This window comes from Corvus moneduloides, chromosome Z (genome assembly GCF_009650955.1).
Source record: "Corvus moneduloides isolate bCorMon1 chromosome Z, bCorMon1.pri, whole genome shotgun sequence".
Classification (NCBI taxonomy): Eukaryota; Metazoa; Chordata; class Aves; order Passeriformes; family Corvidae; genus Corvus; species Corvus moneduloides.
In genome coordinates this window covers 51,753,981-51,779,541 of record NC_045511.1, presented here as the reverse complement: position 1 = coordinate 51,779,541, position 25,561 = coordinate 51,753,981, and the positions used below count along the sequence as shown (strand labels likewise).

The 25,561-nt window shown below is 39.2% G+C and overlaps 1 protein-coding gene across 2 annotated transcripts in view; it reads right to left on the bottom strand.

The window, feature by feature from the left end:
• Window positions 1-4,288: 4,288 nt before the first annotated feature.
• The window catches only part of SMC5 (structural maintenance of chromosomes 5), a 41,656-nt gene continuing 20,383 nt past the window's right edge, over window positions 4,289-25,561 (bottom strand). The window contains exons 11-25 of one of the 2 annotated variants that reach the window (XR_004237429.1): window positions 23,817-23,930; window positions 22,748-22,842; window positions 22,426-22,558; window positions 20,961-21,134; window positions 20,660-20,829; window positions 17,824-17,947; window positions 16,518-16,640; window positions 13,552-13,677; window positions 12,816-12,911; window positions 12,340-12,444; window positions 12,010-12,129; window positions 9,042-9,221; window positions 8,860-8,955; window positions 8,574-8,754; window positions 5,982-6,058 (exon numbers count right to left, since the gene is read on the bottom strand). Coding sequence is in view for 1 of the 2 variants with exons in the window: in XM_032095767.1 (XP_031951658.1) it covers window positions 5,921-6,058; window positions 8,860-8,955; window positions 9,042-9,221; window positions 12,010-12,129; window positions 12,340-12,444; window positions 12,816-12,911; window positions 13,552-13,677; window positions 16,518-16,640; window positions 17,824-17,947; window positions 20,660-20,829; window positions 20,961-21,134; window positions 22,426-22,558; window positions 22,748-22,842; window positions 23,817-23,930 (1,794 nt within the window). In the remaining variant the exon portion in view is untranslated. Of the gene's footprint in view, window positions 6,059-8,573; window positions 8,755-8,859; window positions 8,956-9,041; window positions 9,222-12,009; window positions 12,130-12,339; window positions 12,445-12,815; window positions 12,912-13,551; window positions 13,678-16,517; window positions 16,641-17,823; window positions 17,948-20,659; window positions 20,830-20,960; window positions 21,135-22,425; window positions 22,559-22,747; window positions 22,843-23,816; window positions 23,931-25,561 lie in introns of both variants that reach the window. The other variant, XM_032095767.1, reaches the window with a different exon arrangement.

Genomic DNA, 25,561 nt, shown 5'->3' with positions numbered 1-25,561 from the left:
TCGCACCAGGAGTGGTATAAATTTTGACTAGCAATGGGTACATCATGCAAAGACTTGGGTGCACCACAGTGGTGCTGGCAGCAGTGGCATGGGGAAGTGTGACCCTGAACACAGACCTGCTGATTCTGAGAGCACAATTTCTACAAGGTTGTGAGGGTCTCCTGTATTTTCATTTTTCCTCTCTACCAAGGAAGAAAGAAAGGGAACATGCCAGAAAATGTCTTAAAAGTCCAGTTAAATGCCTGCAGAGTGGCTCAGAAAGCCACATACAAGGAAGGCTGGTTTTTTGAATCTGCCTGCTGGGTGACCTGGATAATTTTGATCTCCAAGGTGTCTATAACAATGTTACTCAGCACTCACTCTTGAAGGGCGAAAGAGTCTGTGAGGTTTCATTCAGCATCAGAGCTCTGTAACAACCACTACCTTCACAATGACTTTTACTTTGGAAACCAAACCTCTTTCAAGTTGAGCTGCTCACACTGCTCAGCCACAATGGAAAAGTTTCATCAGCAGTAACTTAATGCAAATGCACAATTGTCAGAATACTGTATTTACTCAAGTACTCTTTAAGGGACTCCCTTAAAGAAGGAGAAGCTTTCCCAGTGGCAAGAATTTTTCAGCTACCATGCTTTCTCTGCCATGCTCTCCTCAGCTGAGAAACTCTCTGAGCCCTAAAACACCTCCTCAAACACTTCCACAGGTATTGTGGAAATCTTCCCATTTCAAAAGCGAAGATCTTGACTGCCATCAGTTCTAATCCTGAACAGACATTTATTTCTGTATGATTACACACAGTATTTTTCTGGCTCATCTATGGCTTTTGGAGTGAGCTTAAAGTCCCTATTGATTTGAGCTTGTATTTTTTGAATTGCTACAACTGTTGCTGTATTTTTACTGGCTTGTTGACTTTCAATTGATAATTGATAAACATCCTATCACTTTTCATATCAAACCCCATCAGTCTAGACAATACTGTCTATTGCCTCTTAGGCCATATAATGCCTATGTGTCTGCACAGCAAAACACAAGGTACAAAGGAAATGGAGTGTGTAAACCACGACACGAGGAGAATCACTGAGTACATAAGGACAGTTCACTATTTCAAGATCCAAAAATGCTCTCTTGGAATTCAGAACGCATGGAGAAAGATACCAAAGAGTACAGACAATATCAGAGCCATTCCAACACTGTGCTAAAAAGGTGCACAGAGAAATCTCAGACTTTCTCAATGGCTTTTTTTTTCTCTTCTGGCTAATGGGCAGGGCCAGAAAGCCAGCAGCAAGAGTTTCAGAAGACACAGATGTAAGGTATATTAGAGCACCAAGTACAGTGGTTTGGGCTCTTCTGCTGTTAATGGCTGCTTTTGTGGCCTTGAACTGTGTTTCCAAGCAGAAAGCACCTTTTTAGGGTCTATGAAAAGCCATGCATAACTGCTTTGTCAAAAAATACAAGGGAAAACCACAACTGTATTATTAGCCTGTGCAATGCTGGTGGCAAATCACTGCCTCTGCTTTCCTGGATTGTATAAAATAATCCAGGCCTTATCTAGAAGCTGAACTACATTCAACTCTTACATCTAGTGAACCATTATTTCTTAGGGGTATCATTTTTAAACAAACATTTCAAGGGGGACAGCCTGTAAATTTATTAAAACTAAAATAAAAGGCTCTCCCAATATAAGCTACTGAAATGATTTCATGACCATACTGATTTCTGACATACTGATGCTTATGGAATTGCATGCACACTGGCAACTGTACCACTTTAAATTTACTGGCACAAAGCCAGTATATTTTATACAGCAAAGTGTATTTTAAATACTACAAAAATTCTGACAAGAAAAGTCCTTCATGGGCAGTACAGTTCAGCTCAGAAGCAGACACAGAGCAGAATCAGATTCCTCAGCCGATGAGGCCCATAGAAAACTGTAAAATGAGTGGCTTTTGACCTGAACAGTCCTTTAAGCATCACTGCAGGAGCACAAAGTGGGGCTGATACTCTTTGGTGGTGTCTGAGAAGTCCCTTCACACTTCTTGTACTGATCATCTGCTTTGGATTTACGCTGTTTGTAATTCCTCAGGAAAACCAACAACAAAACCAACCAAACAAGTAGCCCCGCAAAAAACCCCAAGCCACCAAACCAAATGAAAAAACAACACTCCCCTCCCCGCCCCCAACCCAACCAAAAAACCTTTATTGTCCATGAAAAAACTATTACATGACCCAAACTGAGGTAAACCATTGCTAATGGACTGCAGATAAGGTCAAGCTGCATAATGTTCAGAGTCTACAGCTTTGGTTACAAATTGGGAAGGGGGAATTGGACATCTTTCTCCTTTAAATTACATGATGCAGATACACTTTGAACCATCCATGTTACATGTTACCTGGGCACTCTTCTGCTCTGTTCTTTTCCAAGGCTCCTTGGTACCTTCTGCCACCATGTTCTGAGTTACCATCTCTCCCCTCCTTCTTGCTTCCTGCAAGATCAGCTTTGTCCACTACCATGCATGGTTTCCTTATCCCCAACAAAGTGAAGTCTGTCATTCGTTTGCAGCTAACTTGCCACGTTCTCATCACTGTGCTTCTTGCCAAGATATTTACTAAGATCCCATGCAGCTCCAGATGCAATAATGACAAGTGTAATGTCATGTTTTGAGACCAACATACTCTGCTGCTGCGGGTTAATCCTGGGCAGCAGCTCAGGGCCACACAGTGACCCTCCTCCTGTGGGATGGGTCAGAGAATCAAAATGGTAAAAGTGAAAAAACTTGTGAGTTGAGATAAAAACAGTTTAATTGGGAAAGCAAAAGCTGTGTCCACAAGCAAGGCAAAACGAGGAATTCATCCATTATTTCCCATTGACAGGCCAGGTGTTCCGCTATTCCTCCAGAAAAGCATGGCTCCACTACACACAGCAGTTACTTCAGAAGACACAACTCCAAACACCCCTCCTTCTTCCCCTAGCTTTTACTGCTGAGGACAGTGTCATACAGCACATCATAGCCCTTTGGTCAGTTGGGGTCAGCTGTCCTGCCTGTGTCCCCTCCCAGCCTTTTGTAAACTTCTTGTGCTAACTTCTTGGGGCGGTGTAAGAAACAGAAGAGGCCTCAATGCAGTGCAAGTACCACACAGCCGTAGCTAAAACATCCCTATGTAACCAACAGTGTTCACAAACCCAACATAACACCATACAAGCTTCTGTGAAGAAAATTATCCCAGCCAAAACTAGTACTACTGTTAAAAAAACCCCACTGGCCTAGCAGGGGTAATAGATCAACAGAAAAAAGACTGGAGAACTGGGGAATTACTTCCAAGAGCAACTGGGGAGCAGATTAGTGAAGAAAAGCTGGTGGAATTTGGTGGAAAGCATGTATGTGGGAACTGGGAGTCGGAGGATTGCACCACTGGGAAAGAGCTGAGTCACAGGAGAGGTTGGTAGGTACGCTCTTGTAGCACTGTGTATCGCCTCTGTTACTTTTGCCTCTGCTGTTGCTACTGGCCCTTATTTTTCCATGCTTTCCCTGTTGGCTTTCAACACTGCTAGTCAAGCCTGAAAAGCTTTCAGTGGCTAAAAATACCTGCTTTCTGCATTTACCTCCCCCCTCTCCCTACTATTTCAGCCTTGTCAATGGCTGAAGGTAGCACCAAAGTATAATGAGGTATAGCAACTACTAGATCAGCCCCTGCTACAAAAAAACTGCCCTTCACCCAGGCTATTGGAATATGCAAAGGACACTGGATCAATGAGCCTCCTAGAAGCATGGCTTTTGGCAAGCCTGGTCTGGGTGCAATAGCACAGAAACAGTCATGTGATTTTCAGATGTTCAGGCAGGGACAGGTGAAGAATTTTTCCTGGAGCAGAGGAGGATTTAACTTCCTTCTGTGTCTCCTTTCTCTCCCGAATTATAGTGTACTGAATCGTGGTTTTATTCTCAATTAGCAAGGTATGGGGGAAAAAAACGCTTCCGGAACAAAAAGTTCTAGGAAAAGTAATTTTGGATACTGTGTTTTAGTGAGTCAGAAGTAAAGAAAGTAATTCTGGCTCAGTTATTTACAGAGAAGCGAGAGTGCCAAGGTTCCCCCTCCCCTGCTTCCCACGATGTAAGCTCTCCTGTCAGACATCTCCCATCAGACACTATGCCAATCTGCCTGGTTTATGAAGGGTACTCCTCAGTTCAGTGCCGCCACCAAGACTCTCCAAACCAGACACTGCTCTCTTGCTCTGTTTTCCCCTCCCCTCCAGTGTGCTGCAGAGGAGAACTGGAGGCACAAAAGCCAAAGATCATAGGCTGAGAGAGGTAAGAACTATTTACTGCAAACAGCAATGAGATACAAAAATGAACAGTTAACAGCAACAATATGAATGACAGAGGGTACAGGAAAAGAAACCATTCACATGGAGAAACTCCCTGATAATAGACAATTTTGAAGAATACTTTTAAAACTAAGACCTTTCAATACAGTGGACAGGCAGATAGGCCTGTAGCCTCAATTATGTCAAAGATACTCTGCTGACCAAATTATCTCTGGACCATAGCCTGAGTTTCCATACTTTCAGATCTTCTCTTCAGTTCTTGTGTTGGGACACTAATTATCACAGAAATCACTCCAGGAACTCATTTCACAGACAGACAATTCCATTGACCAACAGCGGCCCGCAGTAACAAGAATGAGTGGTTCTCTACTGCATTGAAGGCTCATCTATCTATTCAAAAGAACAATTACAATACTTACTCTTTAATACCTAAAACCTTCCAGATTCCAGCTCATATTTTGTAGTGGGTTATTTTATTTCAAATATGAGAATATCAAAGACTGACATACCAGTTTCATTAGCAAAGTTCGTTGCCAGGATACCGTTAAGAAAAACACCCATTCAAACCAGACATCGAATTGTTGAATTTTACTTTTTTAATAGTTAACTTAATAATCAGGACCTTGTTTTAGGTATTCAACATTCTGTTGATAACCTCCATTTCCAAATGCTTAACAGTTATGGCCAACATTCTATTAAAAATTTTTATGGCTTTCTGTTGAAAAGCAATTGACTGTACAATCACTCCAATGCAGCTGACTCCTTGTAAAAAGCCTCCTGGGTTTCACTTACATGTGAAATCCGCAGCACTATTTTCCCTATCACCAAAAATGTATCAAACTTTACTTAGAAAAACAAACACACAAGAAGTTATATATTGCTTAGTTTTACTTCTGCAAGCTCACTAGCTCACTGTTTCACAAAGACCTGGAACTCTGTCAGTCTCCTTGCTAAGAGATGTGCTAGAAAGACCTTATCCTTCAAGCACTACAAAATGAAATATTATTATATTTATTTATTAATTTTGAGATAAAGTATCTATTCAACAATAATACATCCATAGAATCATATTCTTTATATTAATTTCAGGTTTCTTTTTACAAAACAAACCATTACAAACCATTCTGTTCCTACAGATCGTCTGAATTTATTTTAAAAAATTGCATTTCAATAGGGAAATGCAATACTATCCACATCTATGGTAAAGTTATTTACCAAAAGCAAATTCCAATTTTTGGGAAAAAAACCTTTAAAAAACAACAGTCACAGAGTAAGTCCAGGATAACCTAGAAAAATTACCTGCACTTCTGATGCTGCATTAACTGATAGAATAGAAAAAAAAATAAACTTCATTTTTATTTAAACCTACTATTGAGAAAAGTAGGTTCTTTGAAGAAAGTGACCACTATGAAAGACCTAAAAAGAAAACCATGCATTTCAAATCTGTCAAACACTGGCTCTTAAAACTTGCGCTAAAGTTCTCAATTATCAATTCTTTGCATGTTTTCCTCTTTGACAATTTCTGAATTCTTGAAAGCCAGATGTTTCAAGAAAGATATATAAAATACTTCTGTAGAACTATGTATCTATAGCTATATGCCACTATTCAGTCATCTTTGTAAGCCGCCGCTGCCTTCTCCTCATGTGTTTCGTGTTCCATTTGTATGTCTCCAGCATAAAAGGCCCATTGTAGACAAACAGCACAGTCATCTTGTCATTGTATGTGAGATTCTGCAGGAGCTGGTGAAAAACACAGAAACCAAAGTCAAAACAGCCAGATGTTCCCCATTATGTCAAAAAAGTGAATAAGGTCTATGTTAAACCCCAGATCTCAAAAAGATCAATATCCCTAGGATTACAGCCTGAAAAACGAAGTGTTTTTGTTCCTAGAAAACCCCTCCACAGGGACTCATTCTTCACCCAATTTCCAGCATCACTATTCTTATTAGAAGAACATCTCCATATCTAATCTGTACCTTCTTGTTGCAAACAATCTCTTTGCTTTTTTGCTGTATACAGAGAATACCTCCACTCCATTGTGGGCACAGAATCATGTTTTTCCCTTTTTGACCCAGGGCAGGGCAGGAGATAGTAGTTGTACCTAAGTACATCTATGTCTCTCTTTAGTCTTGTGCTTCTCTGAGCTAAGCAATCTCCACTGGTGGAAACCCAGAACAATCAAAATTACTAGAAGTTGCACTGCTATCTTCTGGAGTAATTCCAGCCCCTGTATTAATTTTCTGAAGTTTAACAACCAAAGCTGGATACTTATGATAATCCAAACCTTGCCAAGCACAAGCCCAGCAGACAAAGATATCATGCAAACTGTAGATTACAAGCAGTGCTCAGGATGACATTCAACAATTTACTTGCAACTGATGCTCAACTTGCCACTTCCCTCTCCCCAGCCATTTAGGCATTTATGCCTTACACTAGATGCTGTTGTTTATTTTTCCCACTTAAATACCAAATTTTATGTTTGTCTGCACTGAGATGAATCCTATTTTCAAATAAAGTTACCTAACCTAAGATTATTTAGAATTCTAATCTTGCTTTACAGTGAAAAAATGATTAACTCCCAACATGGTGATTATCCGTATGTTTAATAAACGTAGTCTGTTTCACCACAGATTTGTATTAAAAATACTTATTTTCAAACCCACTTCTAAGAACATATTCAGTTCATCTACTCATTATGACAGTGATTCACAACTATTCAGAATAAAATATGCCTAATCAACTTTGCTGTATATTAATTTATACCCCTCCCCACTGCAACTTGTTTAAAAATGTAAGCAGGGGAGATGTCAACATACTGAAAAAGAGAGTCGCACTTTTCCCTGTATCCACTGGGTACACACACAGAACTCAGCTTAACATGACAAATTGTCACATTTTCTAGTAGGTGATTACATACTTGCTTTCTAGTAAGTGGTGACATATAGCATGGAGTCAGGAACTGCAGGTAAGCCATGGAACAGCAGAGTCTGGCCTTCTCTGCTTGCCCTGTGCAGCCTTTTAATTATCCTCTAATGCCACCCACACAAACACTCTCATCAGCTAAACCTTTACCTGACATGCTCTCTCACTAATTTTTCTTGTGACAGGCCATCATAACTTGCCATGTTAACTGTGGTGATCACCTGCTTGCAGGGGGCAGGAAGAAGGAAGGAGGCACAAAGAGTATCTTCAGCCACCTCTTCATAACACCGTTTCTTGTTGCTGAATAATGGTGCAACACTGTCCTTGAGTTTCCTCCTACCACAATGCTGACGTTTTTTGCTTTTTTGTACTTCTGAGATTTTTTTACTTCTGCTTTTTCTATTTTGATCTTTCTGGTTAGCTCTGAACACTCAATTTTCCCCTGTCTCTATTCTTAGTAATTTGACAACAGACTCAACTTTTAAAACAGACTCTGGACCCCAGACAGTAATTTTCTACAACTCCTTACATTTGGGAAGCATTAGAGTTAGTTGAGCTATCTACCATTCAACATTCAAATCACTCTGTTCTTTCTCTAAGTAGGAGAGTGCACAAAAAAGCTGATCCAATAAGGAGAGGAATCACAAGAAGACAAAAGGGAATAAATTACACATAACAATAAAGAAGAAATGTGGTCAGGAAACGACCAAACTGCGCGGAGGTAAGCATACTGCAAGATCAGAAGGAACAAGAAGCATTACTTTCTACCTTCTTCCAGTAAGGTAAATGCTACAAGGTGGCCTTAATCAGACCCTTCAATTGCTATTTACTGAAAAAACAGGACATACCAACCAGATTTTCTAAAATACAGTGTTAACAGGATACAGAATGATAAGATGATATCTTAATAAAAACCAGCACACTACTGACTGCTTGTCTCCCCGGTGTACAAGTAACTTTTACTGTTCTATCTGTCTTGGATCAAGCTGAATATAACATTAGTCTCTGTTACAGGTGCAGGTGAACAGCCAGCCTATTTACCCCATTCAAGCCTTGGCATTGCATCACTGCATGCCTAGTAAGTCAACTACTTTTTTTTAAATTTTGACCAATGAGTACAATCAAACTGGTCCCTCTCAGAGCACAGATCTCACCTTTTCTGAGCCTGTAAGCCTCAGATTAATACAGGAAAACTATTCCAGTAATGATGTGGGACTCTTCTACTTCTTCAGACATCAGCAGCACCAGCCTGCTCCTCCTCCAGTATCATCATCTAACTCATCTGGAAGCTGGTCTCTGCTACAGTCTGAATTCTGTTAGCTAGAGGCATTACCTTTACAACCTTTTCCATGGTAATCCTGTCCACTGGTGATTAACACACATTATACTTCCAGTGAGGCCACAAGTCCAGAGTGGGTTTTTGAGGAGATAAACCTTGGTCTAAGTTGTCTGAATTCTTGCCTGGTTGTCCTCAAAGTGGACAAATCCTCTCAGTTACCTTTCAATCCAAGATTCTTAGGTAAAACAGAGGTAAGTTATACAGTGTTTACTGGTGTATTATCACACAAAATCCAATTCTCCTACATTTTAAACTTCCTATTTAATTTTCTGCCACACACCTTTGGTGTAATGAAGAAGTACTGAGATGTCCTTTTTTCACAAGCAGTTTCCACAACCATTTCAAAAACTCTTCTCTCATTCATTGGATCCATTCCCTGAAAAGAAAAAAAAAGTCTGTTCTCTCCACTATGTCATAAGCATCTGTACATAGAAAGAACAATACTGCACTATTGATTCTCACCTGATTTATTTCATCAACAACCCTGAAAGGACATCTGTTGAGTTCTTGCAGAGCCATCAGGTACAACATAGTAGAAACAGTTTTCTCACCTCCACTCTGATGATACGGAGTCAATTCATGAAGTTCAGTGCTACTGTGGAATTTTACTCTAATGCGAATCCCATACTTCTCATACTCCTCCTGTAGAAGCCACCACCTGTTAAACTCATTTTCTTTGTATTACACCTTATTTTATGATGACATGCAAACTGAAGGACATTTACACAAATGTACACGGGTCTACCAACTACTCAGGTTCAACTTAAGATCAATATATTAACTCTGTTTCATCTATTTTCCTTAACTCTCGTCTACTTCTGTTACAGAATTTCCAATACCATTCCTTCTCCGTGACTACAATTTGTTAATTGCTGTTAAGAAAGGCTTCATCCACAGTAAGAACATCAACAGGAAAATATAAATCTTGGCTAGAAGGAGAAAGCAATGCCCCTATAAATCCCATTCATCAGAAAAACAATGCCTTAGGATACTATTAGTTTGAACAGTGGAGTAATGGGGTGTGTGTGTAGGTTGAATACCAACCTGAACTTCTTCAAGTACAAGCAGCCCAAAATCCACCAGGACAGCCATTTCCTTTTCATACCTCAACAGGAAAACCACACACAAGGATTCCAACCCTGGCTTTTCTTTAACAGGAAAGTGAAACTTGTCACTAGCCTCAGCCAATGACGCAAGGTATCAGGATAACAGATGTGGCTCAAAAGAAAGACCATGAAAAGAAATGTATTCATGCATAAGACGAAAAAGAAGTCTTCAGAGTACTCTCTATTATTCCTGAAGTTGTGTTCCGTGGCCACTGAGTTAGCCTGACTGGTCAGAGCACGATGCTAACAACATCAAAGTTGTGGGTTCAATCCCTGTATTTACTTAAGAGTTGGATTTAAGGCCATTTACTTAAGAGCTGGATTTGATGATCCTTGTGGGTCCTTCCAACATAGAATATCTGTGATTCTTTGAGTTTTTCTGATTACAACTTCATGTAAGGAGAAATAAAACCCAGAATCTAAGGTTCTCTAGACCCACTGTAATTTCAGACGCATTGGCACAGACTGAAACTAGGTTTGAAAAAGTGAACAAGATACAGTCTAGCAAAACCAAGTTAAAAAAAGATTCATGTCCAACACAGCCATGATGGCATCAGTCAGACCTTGACTACTGCCAGACTATTTGGAATGCCAGTTTGTAGAACTGCCAGACATTCCAAAACCTGACAAAAATGATGCTCAAAACTCCTTGTGGTTAATCAAGGAATGTGACGGTTATCATGGCTAGCAGTCCGAATTCTGGCTACTAAGTGTTACCAAGTAAAGTCAGAATGTTTACAGAGGCTTCTGCTAGGATGTTAAGGAAGAACCCAGTGAAGCATTTCACACAGAATCACAGAATCAATTAGGTTGGAAAAGGTTTCTGAGATCAGAGCCCAACCTTTGACTGAACACCAACCTGTCAAATAGACCATGACACTGAGTGCCCTATCCAGTCATTCCTTAAGCACTTCCAGGGATGGTGACTCCATCACTTCCCTCCTCAGTCCATTCCATATTTAATCACCCTTCCTGTGAAGAAATTCCTACTAATGTCCAATTCCTCCTATTATCCAATGGGGATAGTAGGTAGTGTCACCAAGAACATCCACGTATCTCAAGATTCCTACAAGACAGACTAACAGAGACTTGAACTTCAGTGTCACAGAAATACTTGTAATAAAAAGTAATTCTACCTCAAGAGTCTCCCTCTTCATATCTACAGGTGAGACAGAAGATTTTCCTGAAGAGAAGGGTAAGGAATACAAACTCGAGAACAGATTATCCACCCTTCTGGATTGTAGCCATTCATCCCTTGAGGAAAGAAGTTTTACTCACTAGCACAGTACCACTAGCTAATCTTTTGAAACTATTTGTGACATCCCTACTATAAAAAAGCAAGACCTTCCAAAGCAGAGATTCTGGAAGGCACTCCAGACTCCTTTTGCTCTTAAACTGCTTTACTGTTCCTTTTGTGTTCTCTCTCCCAACATACTTTTATCTGAAAGATAGTTTTTATATAATATAGATCTGCCTAGGTAATTATCAAAAGACCTGAAAAGTCTGTGTTTTAGTGTTCTACTGTTTCATATTATTAGTCTCCAGGTAAACATTTTTCATGCAGTTCACATAAAGAGCCTTATTAATCACTCTTCTGCCCTGAGTAATAACTGCCACTGCTATTTTAAGAAAAGCTGCTTGAGTGATTTACAACAGAAAAAAAAAGATTAAAAAATTATTATGTGTAAACTTTCACTATAATGTAGTCTATGTGTTAACACATGAAAGTCTTGAAATCATCATTTCAGCAATCAACTTAAAACAAAATACCAGATTTCTCTCTCCTGTTTATCGCACTGAGTATTTCTCCCCAAGTCCTACTAATGTTTTAAACTATTCACCAGAGGCAAACTCTACCTGTAAGGCTTACTGAGAAGGTAATAGGGCCAAATGACAACTGCTTTCAGAATAGACAAAATGTCCCCAGACTCCAGTAGAAACTACATGTAGAACCAAATCACTTCAACGCCTAGTAATAGAAGATTTAGATGATAATGGAGGACAAAAATTAGCTAAAAATACAGATTTAGATCAAAAACTTCAAAAATCTGAGTAACTGTTAAGTAAATACAAGGTTTCTAACCAAGATCTGTAAGTTGCAGGCCTATTCCAAAAGTCAGGAGGTGAAGCCCTATGCATCTAGATAGAGACTCATTTGCCTTCAATCAGACTGGTAAGTCAGTTCTAGTACACCAAAGCATTGAGTAGAAGTTCAGTGTTTTTTTAAAAAGAACATCTCCATATGACTTGTTATTTTTCTCTAGCAATATGTGAGCAAAACATGCAAGAAAATATGAATGTTAAACTAAAAAAATCAATCATACCTCATTTTCCATATGAAGATCAACTTCACCAACACACTGCATAGAACTAAAAAACTTACTGAACTTTCCATTAATTTGTTCAATCATCACTTTCAAGAGGCTTAGCCACTTTTCTTTGACCTAAAAGTAGACATATCCATGTAAAATCAATTTAAGAACTGAATTTTCCCCTGGAGATGGCATTTAAATCGCAAAAACATCATAATTAGGGGAGGTAACATCTCAGTTTGCACTCAAGACAATCTGAAATGATACCCTTTATTTCTGTACATACATTCCTACAATGATGTAGGGCTATAATGACACAGACGTGATAACTTGAGCTATTACCTGTGAAATGTTTTGCTTATAGTTATTCAACTCATTTTTCTTTCCCTCTAGATATTCTGTCAACTGCTGTATTTCTTGTGTTTGCTTATTGTATTCTTCAACAACCTGCCAGAATAAAAAGCAATCAGTCAGCAAAATATTTGGCAATTCTAACCTTGACTTTAAAAATACCACACTGCACCAATACTGTTCAAACACAATTACACAGACTACTGCACTGCACACTGAACAAGATAGGTTTCTATCTTTTAAGCAAAGAAACTGTAAAGCTTTGTTTCTCTCAGATTACTACAACTTTTTTTTTTTTAAAGGCACCTTTTTTAAAGAACCTACTTGAAATCTGAATAAATGCATTTACAGCACATTGTTCTTGCTGTCTAACTTATTATACCAAGAGACCTAGCACAGAGTGGGAAGGAAGTACAATGTGGGTAGAGGGGCAGAGAGAGAGGGTGGAGGGAAAGCAGTGAACATACTGAAGCACTGAGGCCTGTGAAACAGGAAGCCCTGGTTTTCTCTTCACTCAGAAAAGCATCAATTTCCTCCAATGTGTTTGGAAGAGTCTGAAAAGCCTACAAGACAAAGGATTGCATGTGTTACAAAGCAATACTAACAAAGGATTCAAGTTTTCTAAAAATAAATAAATAAATTGGATAAACCATAAACTAATTCTGTTACTTTTAATCAGGGTGTCACACAGTCAAAATTTAACATAGCAAGATTCCCTCACTAACTGTTCTGAACAGAGAAATAAGGTTGGAAGTGCTATTACGTAACTAAGATACACAATTAGTTGCTCCTTAGTTGCCCAACTTGTGCAGGCAGAGATACTCAGAGATTTGGTACAAGACATGGCTAGATAAGCCATGCAAATGAATACTTCTAGGAGGCTGGGCAGAGACTTCGGCTCTTTTGTGTTGCTCCATTAGAGCAGGAAGCTAGAAAAATATGGCCTCTTTTTATTTCTGTGAATACAACGCTGTGGATTTCAACTGAAATCACAGATCAAATTTTCTCTCCCCTGTGCACAAAACAAAGTGGTAGTCAAAGGGCATCTCAGCACTATTTTAAAGGTGCTTTAAAAGGCTAATGACAATAACAGAAGTACACGTGATCCTTTACTGGGAGCCTTCTAATAAAAAATAGACAATTGTTTTTTGCAGGAGAGGTTAGAAATTCAACAGATATGTGAAAATTTCTTTTTGTACATACAACTTGAAATTCTTCTGGAAAATCTTGACCTGGACCCAATCTGCAGACCTGTCGAGCTTGTTTCATCAATTCCACACACTTCTCATAAAGAAGTTGCTTCTTATTATCCAGTTCATGAAAACGTTGCTGTTAGAAATATTAAAAGATAATTAAAAAAAAAAAACTTTCTTAAAAAAAATATTATTGTGAATTTCCAGAGTTAACACTAGCACACTAGCAACAAACCACATCTGAAGCAGAAAAAGTAGGTGAAACCAGACTATTAAAATATCAAAAAATTTGCTTCAACTAACAGAACTCATTATACCTCTCTGCTCATCAAGTCAACAGATGCCAAGGTAAACTGATCAAAAGCAAGTTCTTCTAAAATAGCTAAATTTATTTTCTCTCAACTTACAAGTGTGCATGTAGATTCAAGAGGTACCTTCCCAAGTTTTATTGTTGTGTACTTTAGCTAAATATAGGAGCCCTCCAGTGGTGAAAAAAAATCAGTTTTCATTTGGAAATCATACAGTAAGAGAAATGCCTGTTCAACAGTTTTAAAATACAGGACACAGACACTGATAGTCACCCTCATTACTTTTTGGAAATGTAGTTGATCTTTACTTACTAAATACAACAGAAGCAGTTATAACCGGTATGATCATTAGTGATCATCTCACACTCACAAGAGTTAGGGTTGCTGTTCTCAGCATGTATCAACTCAAAAAAACCTGCTCTTCCTTCTCTCTCCACCAAGTACTATGAAATAGATATGTTCATTGCAGATAAGCATTTCATGATCTCCACAAACACACTGTAAAAATATTTTTCTATACTGCACTGGTATTTTCAGGAAAGTTGGAAAAATTTTAGAAGCAGCTTTTCTTAGATCACCCCCTCCACTTCACAAAGTCTATTGTAGAGGAGGGAAATGTTACATGGGTTGCAAGGACTGGCATCAGAGCTGTACAGATAAAACAATAAAGGAAGAATGTCCCTCCTTTTCTTTACAGCCAAGATCTCACGTTATACTGAATTAGCATAAATACAACTGTAGAGCACAATGGTTACATTCCCCTCGATATCTGCACATGCCCTGCAATAGTATTTTGGATCCCACAAATTTGAAAGTCAACTGGCTTCATCTGAAATGTTATGACATGATAATGAAGGCAAAAGATCCCGTGAGAGGCACCCAGACTTTTTTTTATACAAAAAGCATAAGCTTCATGTGTTTGATCATTTCCAGAGCCTAAATAAATTCTGAATTATATGAAGAAGGGAATCTCAATTCTCAATTGTATATAAAGCTCCCACTTGAAGGGAGCTCTGCAGAGCTGCATGAAACAAGATTTCAAGTTGATCTGCAGGCACTTAAAATCTGAAACAGATTCAATACTGAATATGCATGATCCAAGCTAAGGTAAGTAAAATTCTTCAGTGAAGAGGAAAACACATGTTTGGCAGGAGAAACTTCAGTATGCAACAGGAAGACTAGAAAGCAATAGATATTTGATGTTACTATGAAGCATGTACTAGAATAAATACATTGACAGTTCAACAAGCTAGGTTTCAATTTTCACTCAACTTTGCCAGACTTTTGTCAGTGGCCATATGCAAAATAAAATTTAGATAAATATAAATAAAAATACACAGGTTTTGATTCCTTATTCCTTCTATATATTTAAAAGTACATGGCAATGATAATGCTCCTGTTGATTTCCTGAGGGGGCCTCACTGGGACTCCATTTGACTCATACACACCTTTTATTAGGAAGGAGGCTATTTTTAAGAATTATCAGAATGTTACAAATCACAAATCCTGTCTACTGATCTGACCAGACATCTAACTATGTACCAGACCAAGCTACTCCCTAAATGATGAAGATGTGTGCAGAGACAACTAAAAACATTAAATGAATTTCCCAGTTACAATGGACATTACTGACATGAGGCTCATGGCTTTGTAACACACTCTTACTCCTTACTGAGCTTCAGCAATTAAGTGATTTTCACGGAACTTTAACAAACTGAGCAAAAGATGCATCATGTGTGAGAACTTGTGCAACAGTGGTTTTCTAAGTAACATGCTGGATTTGTCTCTGTCTTCAAGTTACTTTCTGCTCCTCTTAGAAAGTTCTCCTCTGCCTAATTTTCCTGCAAGTGGTGGTAACTGTAACTCAAGTGGTTTTCTAACTGCATGCTAAGGCCATTCCTTTTGGAAATATCTGTCCATGCAAAGTAACTGTCTCCTACCTTTCAAGCTGCTTTCTGATTTTACTTTTATCTTTATGATCTAATTGATTTAGTAGGTTATAGCTGACTGGACTCTTGCAAGACAAGGAAAAAAACCCCAACTTACTGCCCTTTTCTTTAACAGTTTATTCCCCAGCGCTTTGAAAGATTGTACTACTACACAAATACAAAAAATTGACCTTTGCAGCAATCCATGAGCAATGACAGCATCCTCTGCTCTTAGAAACGAGTACTTGCTGTGGAACTAACTCCTCAGACTTTTTATCTGAACACAGCATAGCTTTCTAGGCATTTAATTACAGTACGAAGAAATGAGCTATAAAGAAAGGTAAAATAGCTCTGTTGTGCTGCTGCACTTTCTGGTTCATCTTGAGCTTGTACTTCGCATGTGGGTTGGAGCTACTTGTTTATGGACAGACTCAGAAGAACAGCAATTGATTAACAGCTGGCCTTTTTACACACTTCTCATTATAATAAAAGATCCAGGATAAGATGACTGTTTGGCACATTTTCACAGCACCTTAGCTGTCTTAATAGAGGATGGCAAAGCTACTATTCTCCTTTAAATCAAGAGGCTGAAGTCAAACTACAGAAATCAAGGCTAAATATTTAGCAGTTCTAACACCCACTTCTAAACAAAGACACAGAAGCATCCTTTTCAACACCATAAAGGCTTCCCAGTGAGATGTTTTAGTAACAGATACCCTGGTATTCATAAATATTGTTACCTGTGCAGCTCTTAGCTGTACAGTTCCTGCTTTGTACTCTGATTGTAGTCTGTTCTTCTCAGCAGTCATTCTTGTTATCTGAAGAGCCAAAGTTACTTTGACGATGTTCAGTGGTATGATCCTCTACACACAGGAAAACAGAGCATCGGTTTTTTCACCAGACTCAAAACTGATATAATCACTACTGGGCTTTGGAAACTGCCAGTCCTTCTAGTCATAACAATCTCACACTGTGTTCAGCCCATCAATACTGCTGTCAAATTCAATGAAAAAGTGGTGACCCAAGCTCCCCAAGATGTATAGTCCTCATGTACACACTCATGCATGTATCCATACATATATATAATTTCAACTAAATATATATAAATACATATACATAGATATATACACACGCACACTTCCAACCCACAATTTTACATCAACCCTCCTTCCCCCCATTCTCCTTCCCTTCACTATATACCAATATGCGAAATATGAGAAAAGCCAAGGCCATCTCAACTGCTTCTCAGAGAGAAGGATCCAACAGGTGGATTTTGGTGGATGTCATATGTCACAGAGATGGAAAAAGGTCAAAAAATAAACACAAAATACATATGCATCTTGTAATGACAATGCAGTTGATTGACAAGGCGTACAGCAACTCTTATTAAAGTCTTAACTGGAACAGCACATGACAACAAAATGAGGCTGTGGTTGGGAAGTTATGTAACAGGCTTTAATGATCACTAGAACCTGATTTGACAGCACTGACCTTAAAATGTTTGGGTTTTTTTCAAACAAGTCAGCCTCAGGAACAGTCTAAAGGCTTCAAAACCAGCAACAGATTCTTTACTGTCTAAAGGGTAGCTACAAACATGGGGCATTGAAAGCAGCTGTTTACACCATGTTTTTTATGATCAGCATATAAATACAAACAAATCCTCTCCCATAATGAAAGGGATGATAAGGTTTCAATTGTAGACTTACGGGACCTACAAGATAAAATTTTGAGTGCTAGCATCTGACGACAATGGTGAGCCAAGGTCTGAGATTTTTACTATGTGTCATTTTAACACAAAGTTTCTACAGTGTGAACTTGGACACAGTTTTCAATTCTCTTAAGTGATTTAAAAATAATTATCAGAATGCAAACTGAAAAAAAAATTTAAAAGGAGATGAAAAATGGAAAAAGATTATTCAGTAGTTCAAGAAAGCTAGCTTGAAAACATTGACAGTAACACATCCAAATGTTGCATGCCTCCTACTTAAATTACAAGAATTGGACTTTTCATAAAAGTGGAACACATACCAAGTTAATAATACATACCTTTATGAGATGCATCAATTCACTAACAAGTCCTGCTTTCTGTTTGTTTATTTCTTTGATCTTTACATTTGCCAGTTGAAACTCCTTCTCTAGGTCGATAGCATCTTGTTCCAGCTGTCTTAAACTATGGGAGGAATCAATATTTGATTAATAATAAAAATAATTAAAAATAAATTGTACTAAAAATACAAAAATTCTTAAATTTGATGACGAACCAACAGTTATCAAGAATATGAATTTGTAGTCCTAAACATTCCAAATATTAGAGGCATTCCCAACCTATGCACTTTAAGCCAAAGAAATACAAAAGACAAAAAAATAACAGTTAAAGAAATTCCACTTTTGGCTACTAACAGCATCACTCAGCAAGCATAGTCCTTTACTTTAAATTTCAAATTACAGAATTTTTTTAAAAAATCAGTGTAAGGAATGATATTTGTCTTCTTCTGATAGTTCTTTGCAACAATACAACACAAGAGAGTTCAGGAAGTTTACTTAATTCTTGTTACGTATTCTAGCCAAAAAAAGGTACTGTATCCTCATCTTAGTACAGGAAAAACAGAATTCTCACTTGTTTTAGACCTTCAGAACACGTAAAAGGAACCATGATGTTTAGTGAGCTGCAAAGCATTTGGAGATCTTCCAAAACTGCTGAACAGGCTAAGAGGATGATACAGGAAACTACAAACTGATCATTCTCACTTTGATCCCTGGGAAAACTGTGGAGCCAGTCCCCTCAGGAAGCAATTCAGGGGCATAACGGAGAAGGTGATCAGAGACTCACCAACCATTTACAAAGGGCATGCCATACCTCATGAACCCAACTGTAAAACCATGAGGTGACAGGAGATCAAGGGGTTGCCACTTATGTCAATTTTAGCTTTCTGTTAGGGTATGTGATAAAAGCTCACCTGCACACACATAAAAGAGAGACAACAGCAGCTGGCAGAAGCCCAAATAATACCCTACATCTTGGCTTCACCCAGGCTCACCACAGCACTCGTGTATGGAAGTCTAAGTACAAGCAACTGTAGTCAAATCACAAGTCAGAGGGGAAGGCTACTTGTCTGTAATGGCTGCAGCTGGCTGGAGAGACCAGAGCGAGTGTACCTAAGTGACAGCCACAGGAATGGGATGATGCAATTGTCCATGGTGCCAGCACCACGGTACAAGCATGCAAGAGAGTGTTTGATCCCTAATAAAGACCAAGACACACTAGATAGCAAGTGGCCTGGGAGCCAAGGGGGTATGTCGGTCACTCAGGGTGACACCACAAGAAGGTTACTGGAGGGACCAGCCTAGCTGACGCAGACTGCTGCCATGTGTATGTATTTTTGGGTAAGATGACAGGGGTACTGGCTATGGGGTGCAGACTGGGGGAGTCATGGCTCATATACATTACCTATGGTCATATATATTACCTATGTATCTCTGAGACAAGGACCACAGAATGAGCTACTGGGGAACTAGGGAGTCACAGCCAGTTCAGCATGCAGGCACACACAGGTGAGGGAGGCAGTCTGTACAGGCCAACAGCAGCAGGGCTACCGCCTCAGGGGTTTGCATTTCCAGGTACCAGCAACTCAGGAGACAGAGGTCCAGGGTTAGCTACCGAGCAGATTCAGAGCGTCTGGAACCAGCTGCCAATGGGATCCCCACTGCCCACAGATATGCACAGACACTGTACCAGGGTAACCTCATCCTGCCCAGACAGAGTACAACCATGAGGCAGCCACCGGTGCTGCATTTGCTCTGTGTGCCCACTGTGCTATGTGTAACTACATACACATATGCTGTTTAGATGTGTTCCGTGTGTGTCTAGTGGCAAGTAAGGATTAGCCTCACTACTGGATACATGTGGGAGCATCAGCTTGCATCAGCTCCACCTTCCTCTCAGTCTGCTGGATCCAGACTCATTTCCCTCATTTTTTCAGTTCCATGTCCCACACTATTCTTGCATTCCCACTGTCTGGATTAATTGAAGACTAAATAGGTAAAAAAACGTGTTTCTATGGTCACTCTTGGTTGTTGTATCTTGCCCACAAGTCAGTACCAAGGATTATATTCTGGGGCCTGTCCTTCTAACACTCCTGCCAGTGACATGGAAGAGAAGAGAGAAGGCCCTGTTCTCAAGTTTTTAGATGCTGATCTGGGGGGAGCCTGCAGTTCAGAGGGGTCTGCTAAAGCTGGAAAAGGAGCTGACAGAAGGTTCATGAGATTCAGTAAGGACAAACGCAGAGTCCTGTCCTGGGAAGACAATGGGTCCGGCAGCGATACAAGCTCAGGACAGACTGGCTGCAGCAAAGCTCTGCAAGGAAGGGCTTGAGGTATTAGTGGACAGTGAGCTGCGCATAAGCGGGCAGTGCACCCTGGCAGCAAACACAGTCCTTGGCTGCATGAGTAGAAGCACAGGCAGGATGAGTGACAGAAAAACCAATTGCACAGGCCTACTAAAACGAAAAACATGTAATGAAAAATACTATGGACAACTGGGGTCTAACTCAATCCCTGACATGCTTACTTAGTACCATTTATGAACATTATGGTATTATCTAGGGATGTGCTACAAAATCAGAACAATAACCTAATAGTTGAGTAAATACATGCAGTGATATCTAACTGGAATCCTATGATTTTATTACAGAGAAGCATCTGGAACATCGCTACATGTTGTATCAGATACGGTTGTAATTTCTAAACACCTTCCTTGTCTTGACTGATGCACAACTACTGGTTACTGTTTAAGGGTAAAAGCACACTGCAGTAAGAGAAATCAAAAATATCTTTGCTTTTAAAAATGGTTCATTTTTCATAGATAACATAGCTTGTTTCCTACCTATCATACTTCACACCAATTTTTGATTCCAACTGTCTTCTTTGGTTTCCTCTCTCTAAAAGCGCCTTCTTCTCTTGCCTGAGCTTATTGTCTTTGTGTTCCAGAAGTTTCTGTCTGTCGAACAGTACAGTCAAACGTGCATCCAACGACTTTAACATATTATTGATGTCCTGAAATAAAAGAACACACACCACTAGCATTCTTACTACATACCATACTAACATATGCAAGTAGGCTCTGCTTAATGAATGATAAAACTGGCAGTAGTTCACAACATATTGTTACAGAAATACATTTCTACCTGTTGTTGGTTTTCCAACTGTTCTCTTTCATCTGTATCCACTGAAGTAGTGAGAAACTGTGCCTCCCTCAAGCATGTGTTACTAGAGAGGTTTTGTTTTGTATAAGAAGATACTTTAATAACGTATCTTTCTTCTGCTGTGTACATTTGCCTCAGATTGGTTTCCTGTATGACCTAAGAAACACAGAAGAATATTAATCTGACAAAAGCATTACTTAAGGCAATACTTTTCAGAACAAGGAATAAACTTGATAAAATCCACAGTAAAAAAACTTCAGCTTACGCAAGACTTACTTACTAACAACCTTTGCACAAAGATGCTAAGTTTAATGCAGCATTATGCCTGTAATTCAGACTGGTCAGCAAAGAACTATTGAGATCCTGTCAGAGTATGTTGCCAGAACTAATTAAACAGGTCTGATTGTTAAGATATTACAGACACCAATAAAACACCATTAGTATTTGTACTGCATCGTGAACAAGGATTGTATTTGCTTCATATATGTAACACGTTACACATGCATCCTGTGTAACAAAGAAACAAAGTACTCAAGAATTAATAGATGAAACCATAAAGTGAGCTGTAATGTATTAGTCAAGCAAATGCATCTGTAGGAAAAAAAAAGGTACAAAAATACCAGAGTTGCTAGTTCTAAATTACTCATGTCAAAAATGACATTATAAATAACCAAAGATTTACTATAACTCAAGATACATAAAGAGAAAAAATGTCCAGTAAACTAGACAAAGGAAAAAGCTTCCATAGGATGAGGTCTATTTGACTAAAAACGTTTTTCAGTTTATACATGCAGCATCAGTTATATTCTGTCAATTAGGTTTAGTAAAAAGTGTTCACTTTACTTTACAGCTCAGACTCCGGTACACAACTGTCCCGGTTTCAGCCAAGGCAGGGTTAATTTTTTGCAGTAGCTGAGAGGGGGCATGGCCCATGATGCCTCAGGTCATCAGGGAGGCGATGCAACATACAGATGGGCTGGTGATCAAGGGGTGTACTTAACCATGGACGGTATTTCCCAGGTTATCCGTAACTGTGGAACATGCACTGCAACCAAGCAAGTAAAGCCTCTATGGTATGGGGGCTATGGTCAATATATGTGGAGACCTGGCACACTGATTATTCAGCCACTCCCCCAACGGGCTACTGCAAAAAATCAACCCTGTCTTTGGCCAAAACCAGGCCACTGACTTGGAACTGGTTAAGGTGAAAGATAAATGTATCTTTCTGTATTGTATTGTAAAGTATTGTATTAAGGTGACTGAATTTTTTAAAATGTCTTGCAATATGTTAGCCCATCATGAAATGTTCCCACTTCTACAGGGCAAATAAAAAGGATAAATAAAATTGCTAAAGCAATTTTTTGCATTCTCAACATTTACTTGCCAAATAATTTCCAAAATAAAACTCCACACCACAGATGCGTTTATGCTTCTTCAGATACCTTACCCTTTCAATCATGTCTCTAGTCTTCTCAGTTCCCACAGGAACATCATGAACACGGTACTGGGAACAAAGGTAACTCATCACGGGATGAGGAGCATCAAACAACTCTCGTAAATATGAGTAAAATCCATACCGGCTGAAGAAGAAATTAAAAAAAGCAAGCATCACAAATCAAGTTCAGCAGTTACTGAAGGGTCAGAAAAAAGTCTCACTAACCCAGAACTGAACTGGTGAAAATTTGATTTGCATAGAAAATTCTAATATATAGCAACAAAACAAACCCATTGCATTTAAAACCATTTCCCCAATACAATCAGATACATACTGTAATTCTTCAATAGGTCTTGATGGTAAATTTTCAGCACATGATTCGGCAGGTGCACATACAGCATTCACTCTTAGTTTCTGATGATCACGCATCTATATTTAGATTATATTAGATTAGTTGGTAAAGACCAGGAAAATTCACTATATGCAAATAAAATATTAATTATTGATTCACAGAGTCAGAATTACTTTAAACTGATGACCTCTGGAAGAACTCACAAATTCACTCTGGCTCAGGAATAACCAAATTCTCTAAAAGAAAACTCTATTAATGTCTCTGAAAGCACTACATGCTAGAGAAAATAAAAGCAATCAAAAATCCAGAGCCAAGTGCTCACTCTAAAGAGCTAATCATACAAATGAAAGACCAGTTGAGCTGGTTAAAGCAGCCTTGAAATGAGTTCCACAACCACACAAGCAAGATAAGCCCCTAGAACCTGAGATACCACCACTATCGTCCAGGAATACAAAAGCGATTAGCTTCTGCAAAGGGCAGATGAGTCTTCAAAAATTGCAGGACAGCTTGTCACTAAATACACAGTTGTGTGGACTGTAGTTGGGAAGCATTGTGATAGTTTAATACTGTGTCTTCTGGCTTCCTCCTCTTGCATCATCTGCCTAACTTTCAAAATGAACAATCTCCTCACTGATTCAGGAGGCAGCAGTATTAAGAAAATACAAGCTTGATTTGCTGCTTGTACCACTGCATGTCACAAAAGATGGTCTCTTGCCTCTTTAGTCAAGGGGCACTGGAAAATTTTGGTACTAAATTTGTAGATTTCTGCTCTAGCCAATTTCTTGTACACAGTATTTTCTGCTTAAGTGATGACTGCCTGGCCAAAGAAAAAAATCTAAAAAAACACATCTTGTTAATATTCCTGCATTCCACCAGTTAGTCTAAGCTTTAAGAAAACCTTAATTCTGAAGAAAGTATTTGAACACTTTGCATTACCCACTTGTTATGATACAGATATCTATTGCTTTGATACAGATTTACTTGGTATACTCCCAAGTTCAGGGCTCATACTTGAGTACTTAAGAAAGTTTTAAAATTGGTGCCAACTTGCCTCCACCAGAAATGTTTCCATATCTTCTTGACACTCGAAAACGAAAGCCCTCATGTCATTGGTCGAAATGTGATTTTCAATGTATTTAGCATGTCTACTGTCTTTCACATTGATCTAATAAAGAAAGGTAATGAGCAAGTGATTTAATACAATTGGACTTACCACCCCCAAAAACATTTTAAATAGTCAAGATGATGCCCACATCTACATTTAATGAAAAAAAGAACAATGTCTTCAAAAACATATTGCCTGCCTTTTTTGCAACCAATTCTCATGGAAGGAAACCTATTGTAAGTCACAGGTCATTGTGCTTAATTTTTAGCCATCCATAACCTTTTTCAGTACTCCCAAAGTTATCACCATCTCTCACCATACCACCTCTCCCTCTCCTGCTCCATCCTGACCTTACAATTGCAACCACCCCCATCTCACGTCTAATGGCTCTGCTCCAGCACTAGTAAAGGTTTTTCAATTAGCAACAGAAAACACCACACTCCTCAAACTGAGGTGTCTTGAAATTCCTAAGAAAAAAATCCCACACCCTTAAAATGGATGAAGTTTTCCAAATCTGAATGAAATGCTAATGTTTGTGTTTTTCAGTTAACTTTCATGAGTAATTAGACATTATGTCACCATACATGACACACAGGCAAAATTACACAAAACTACACAATTTATCTCAAGTTGGCCAAAGGCTGGGTATAGTTAACAGCAGTTTGAAAGCTTTGAATTTTTAAGCACATGAGACTAATTTATATGATACCAAAATATACAGGCTTTGGCTGAGGCACAGTTAATTTTCTCCACAGTGGCTAGTATGGGGCTGTGGCTTGATTTGTGCTGAACAGAGGGTTCATAATACAAAGACGGTTGTTATTTCTGACAGAGCCAAGGCCTTTTCTGCTCTTCATGCTGCCACAGCAGTAAGGTAGGGGTGCATGGGAGACTGGGAGGAAACAGAGCCAGAACAGGTGATCCAAATTCACCAAAGGGATATCCCAGCATATAGCATGAGAGGAGGAGAAGGAATGAGGGACATTTGGAGTGATGGCTCCCCAAAGGTCACAGTTTAGAAATGCTATTCTTCAATTTAGAAGGCCCACTAAAACCATGCCACCGCTCACTCCCCATGTCCCCTCCCTGCTTCCTGCTCCAGCAGGATGGAGTTGAGAACTGGAGGCAAAAAAGGTGAAAATCATGGGTTGAGATAAGAACAATTTACTGGAAACAGCAATGAGATCAGAAAGCAACCAGTAATTATTTAATAACAAAAGGTGTAAGACTAACAACTTACACCAAAAGTCCCTGACCACTACTTCTCCCAACCTGAAAGGGATGCATTCTCAAAAGAAAGAGTCCCTATCCTCAACCTTCAGCAATGAGGTAAGGTGGTATGGAACAAATAAGGTCTGGCCATGCCCCCTCAGCCACAGATCCTCTTGACCAGTGCAAAAAATTTAACCCTGCCCATGGGCCAAAACCAGGACACCAAGTCACTTTCATGAGTGATGGAGCCCTGCTCTCCTGGAGATGGCTGAACACCTGTCTGCCCATGGGAAACAGTGACTTGGTTCCTTGTTTTGCTTTCCTCATGTGCATGGCTTTTGCTTTCCTTATTAGATTGTCTCTATCTCACCCCATGAGTTGTCTAAGCTTTTACTCTTCTGATTCTCTACCCAATTCCGCGGGTGGGGCAGTGAGCGATCAGCTGCCTGGGACTTGACTGCTGGCTTGGGGTTACACCT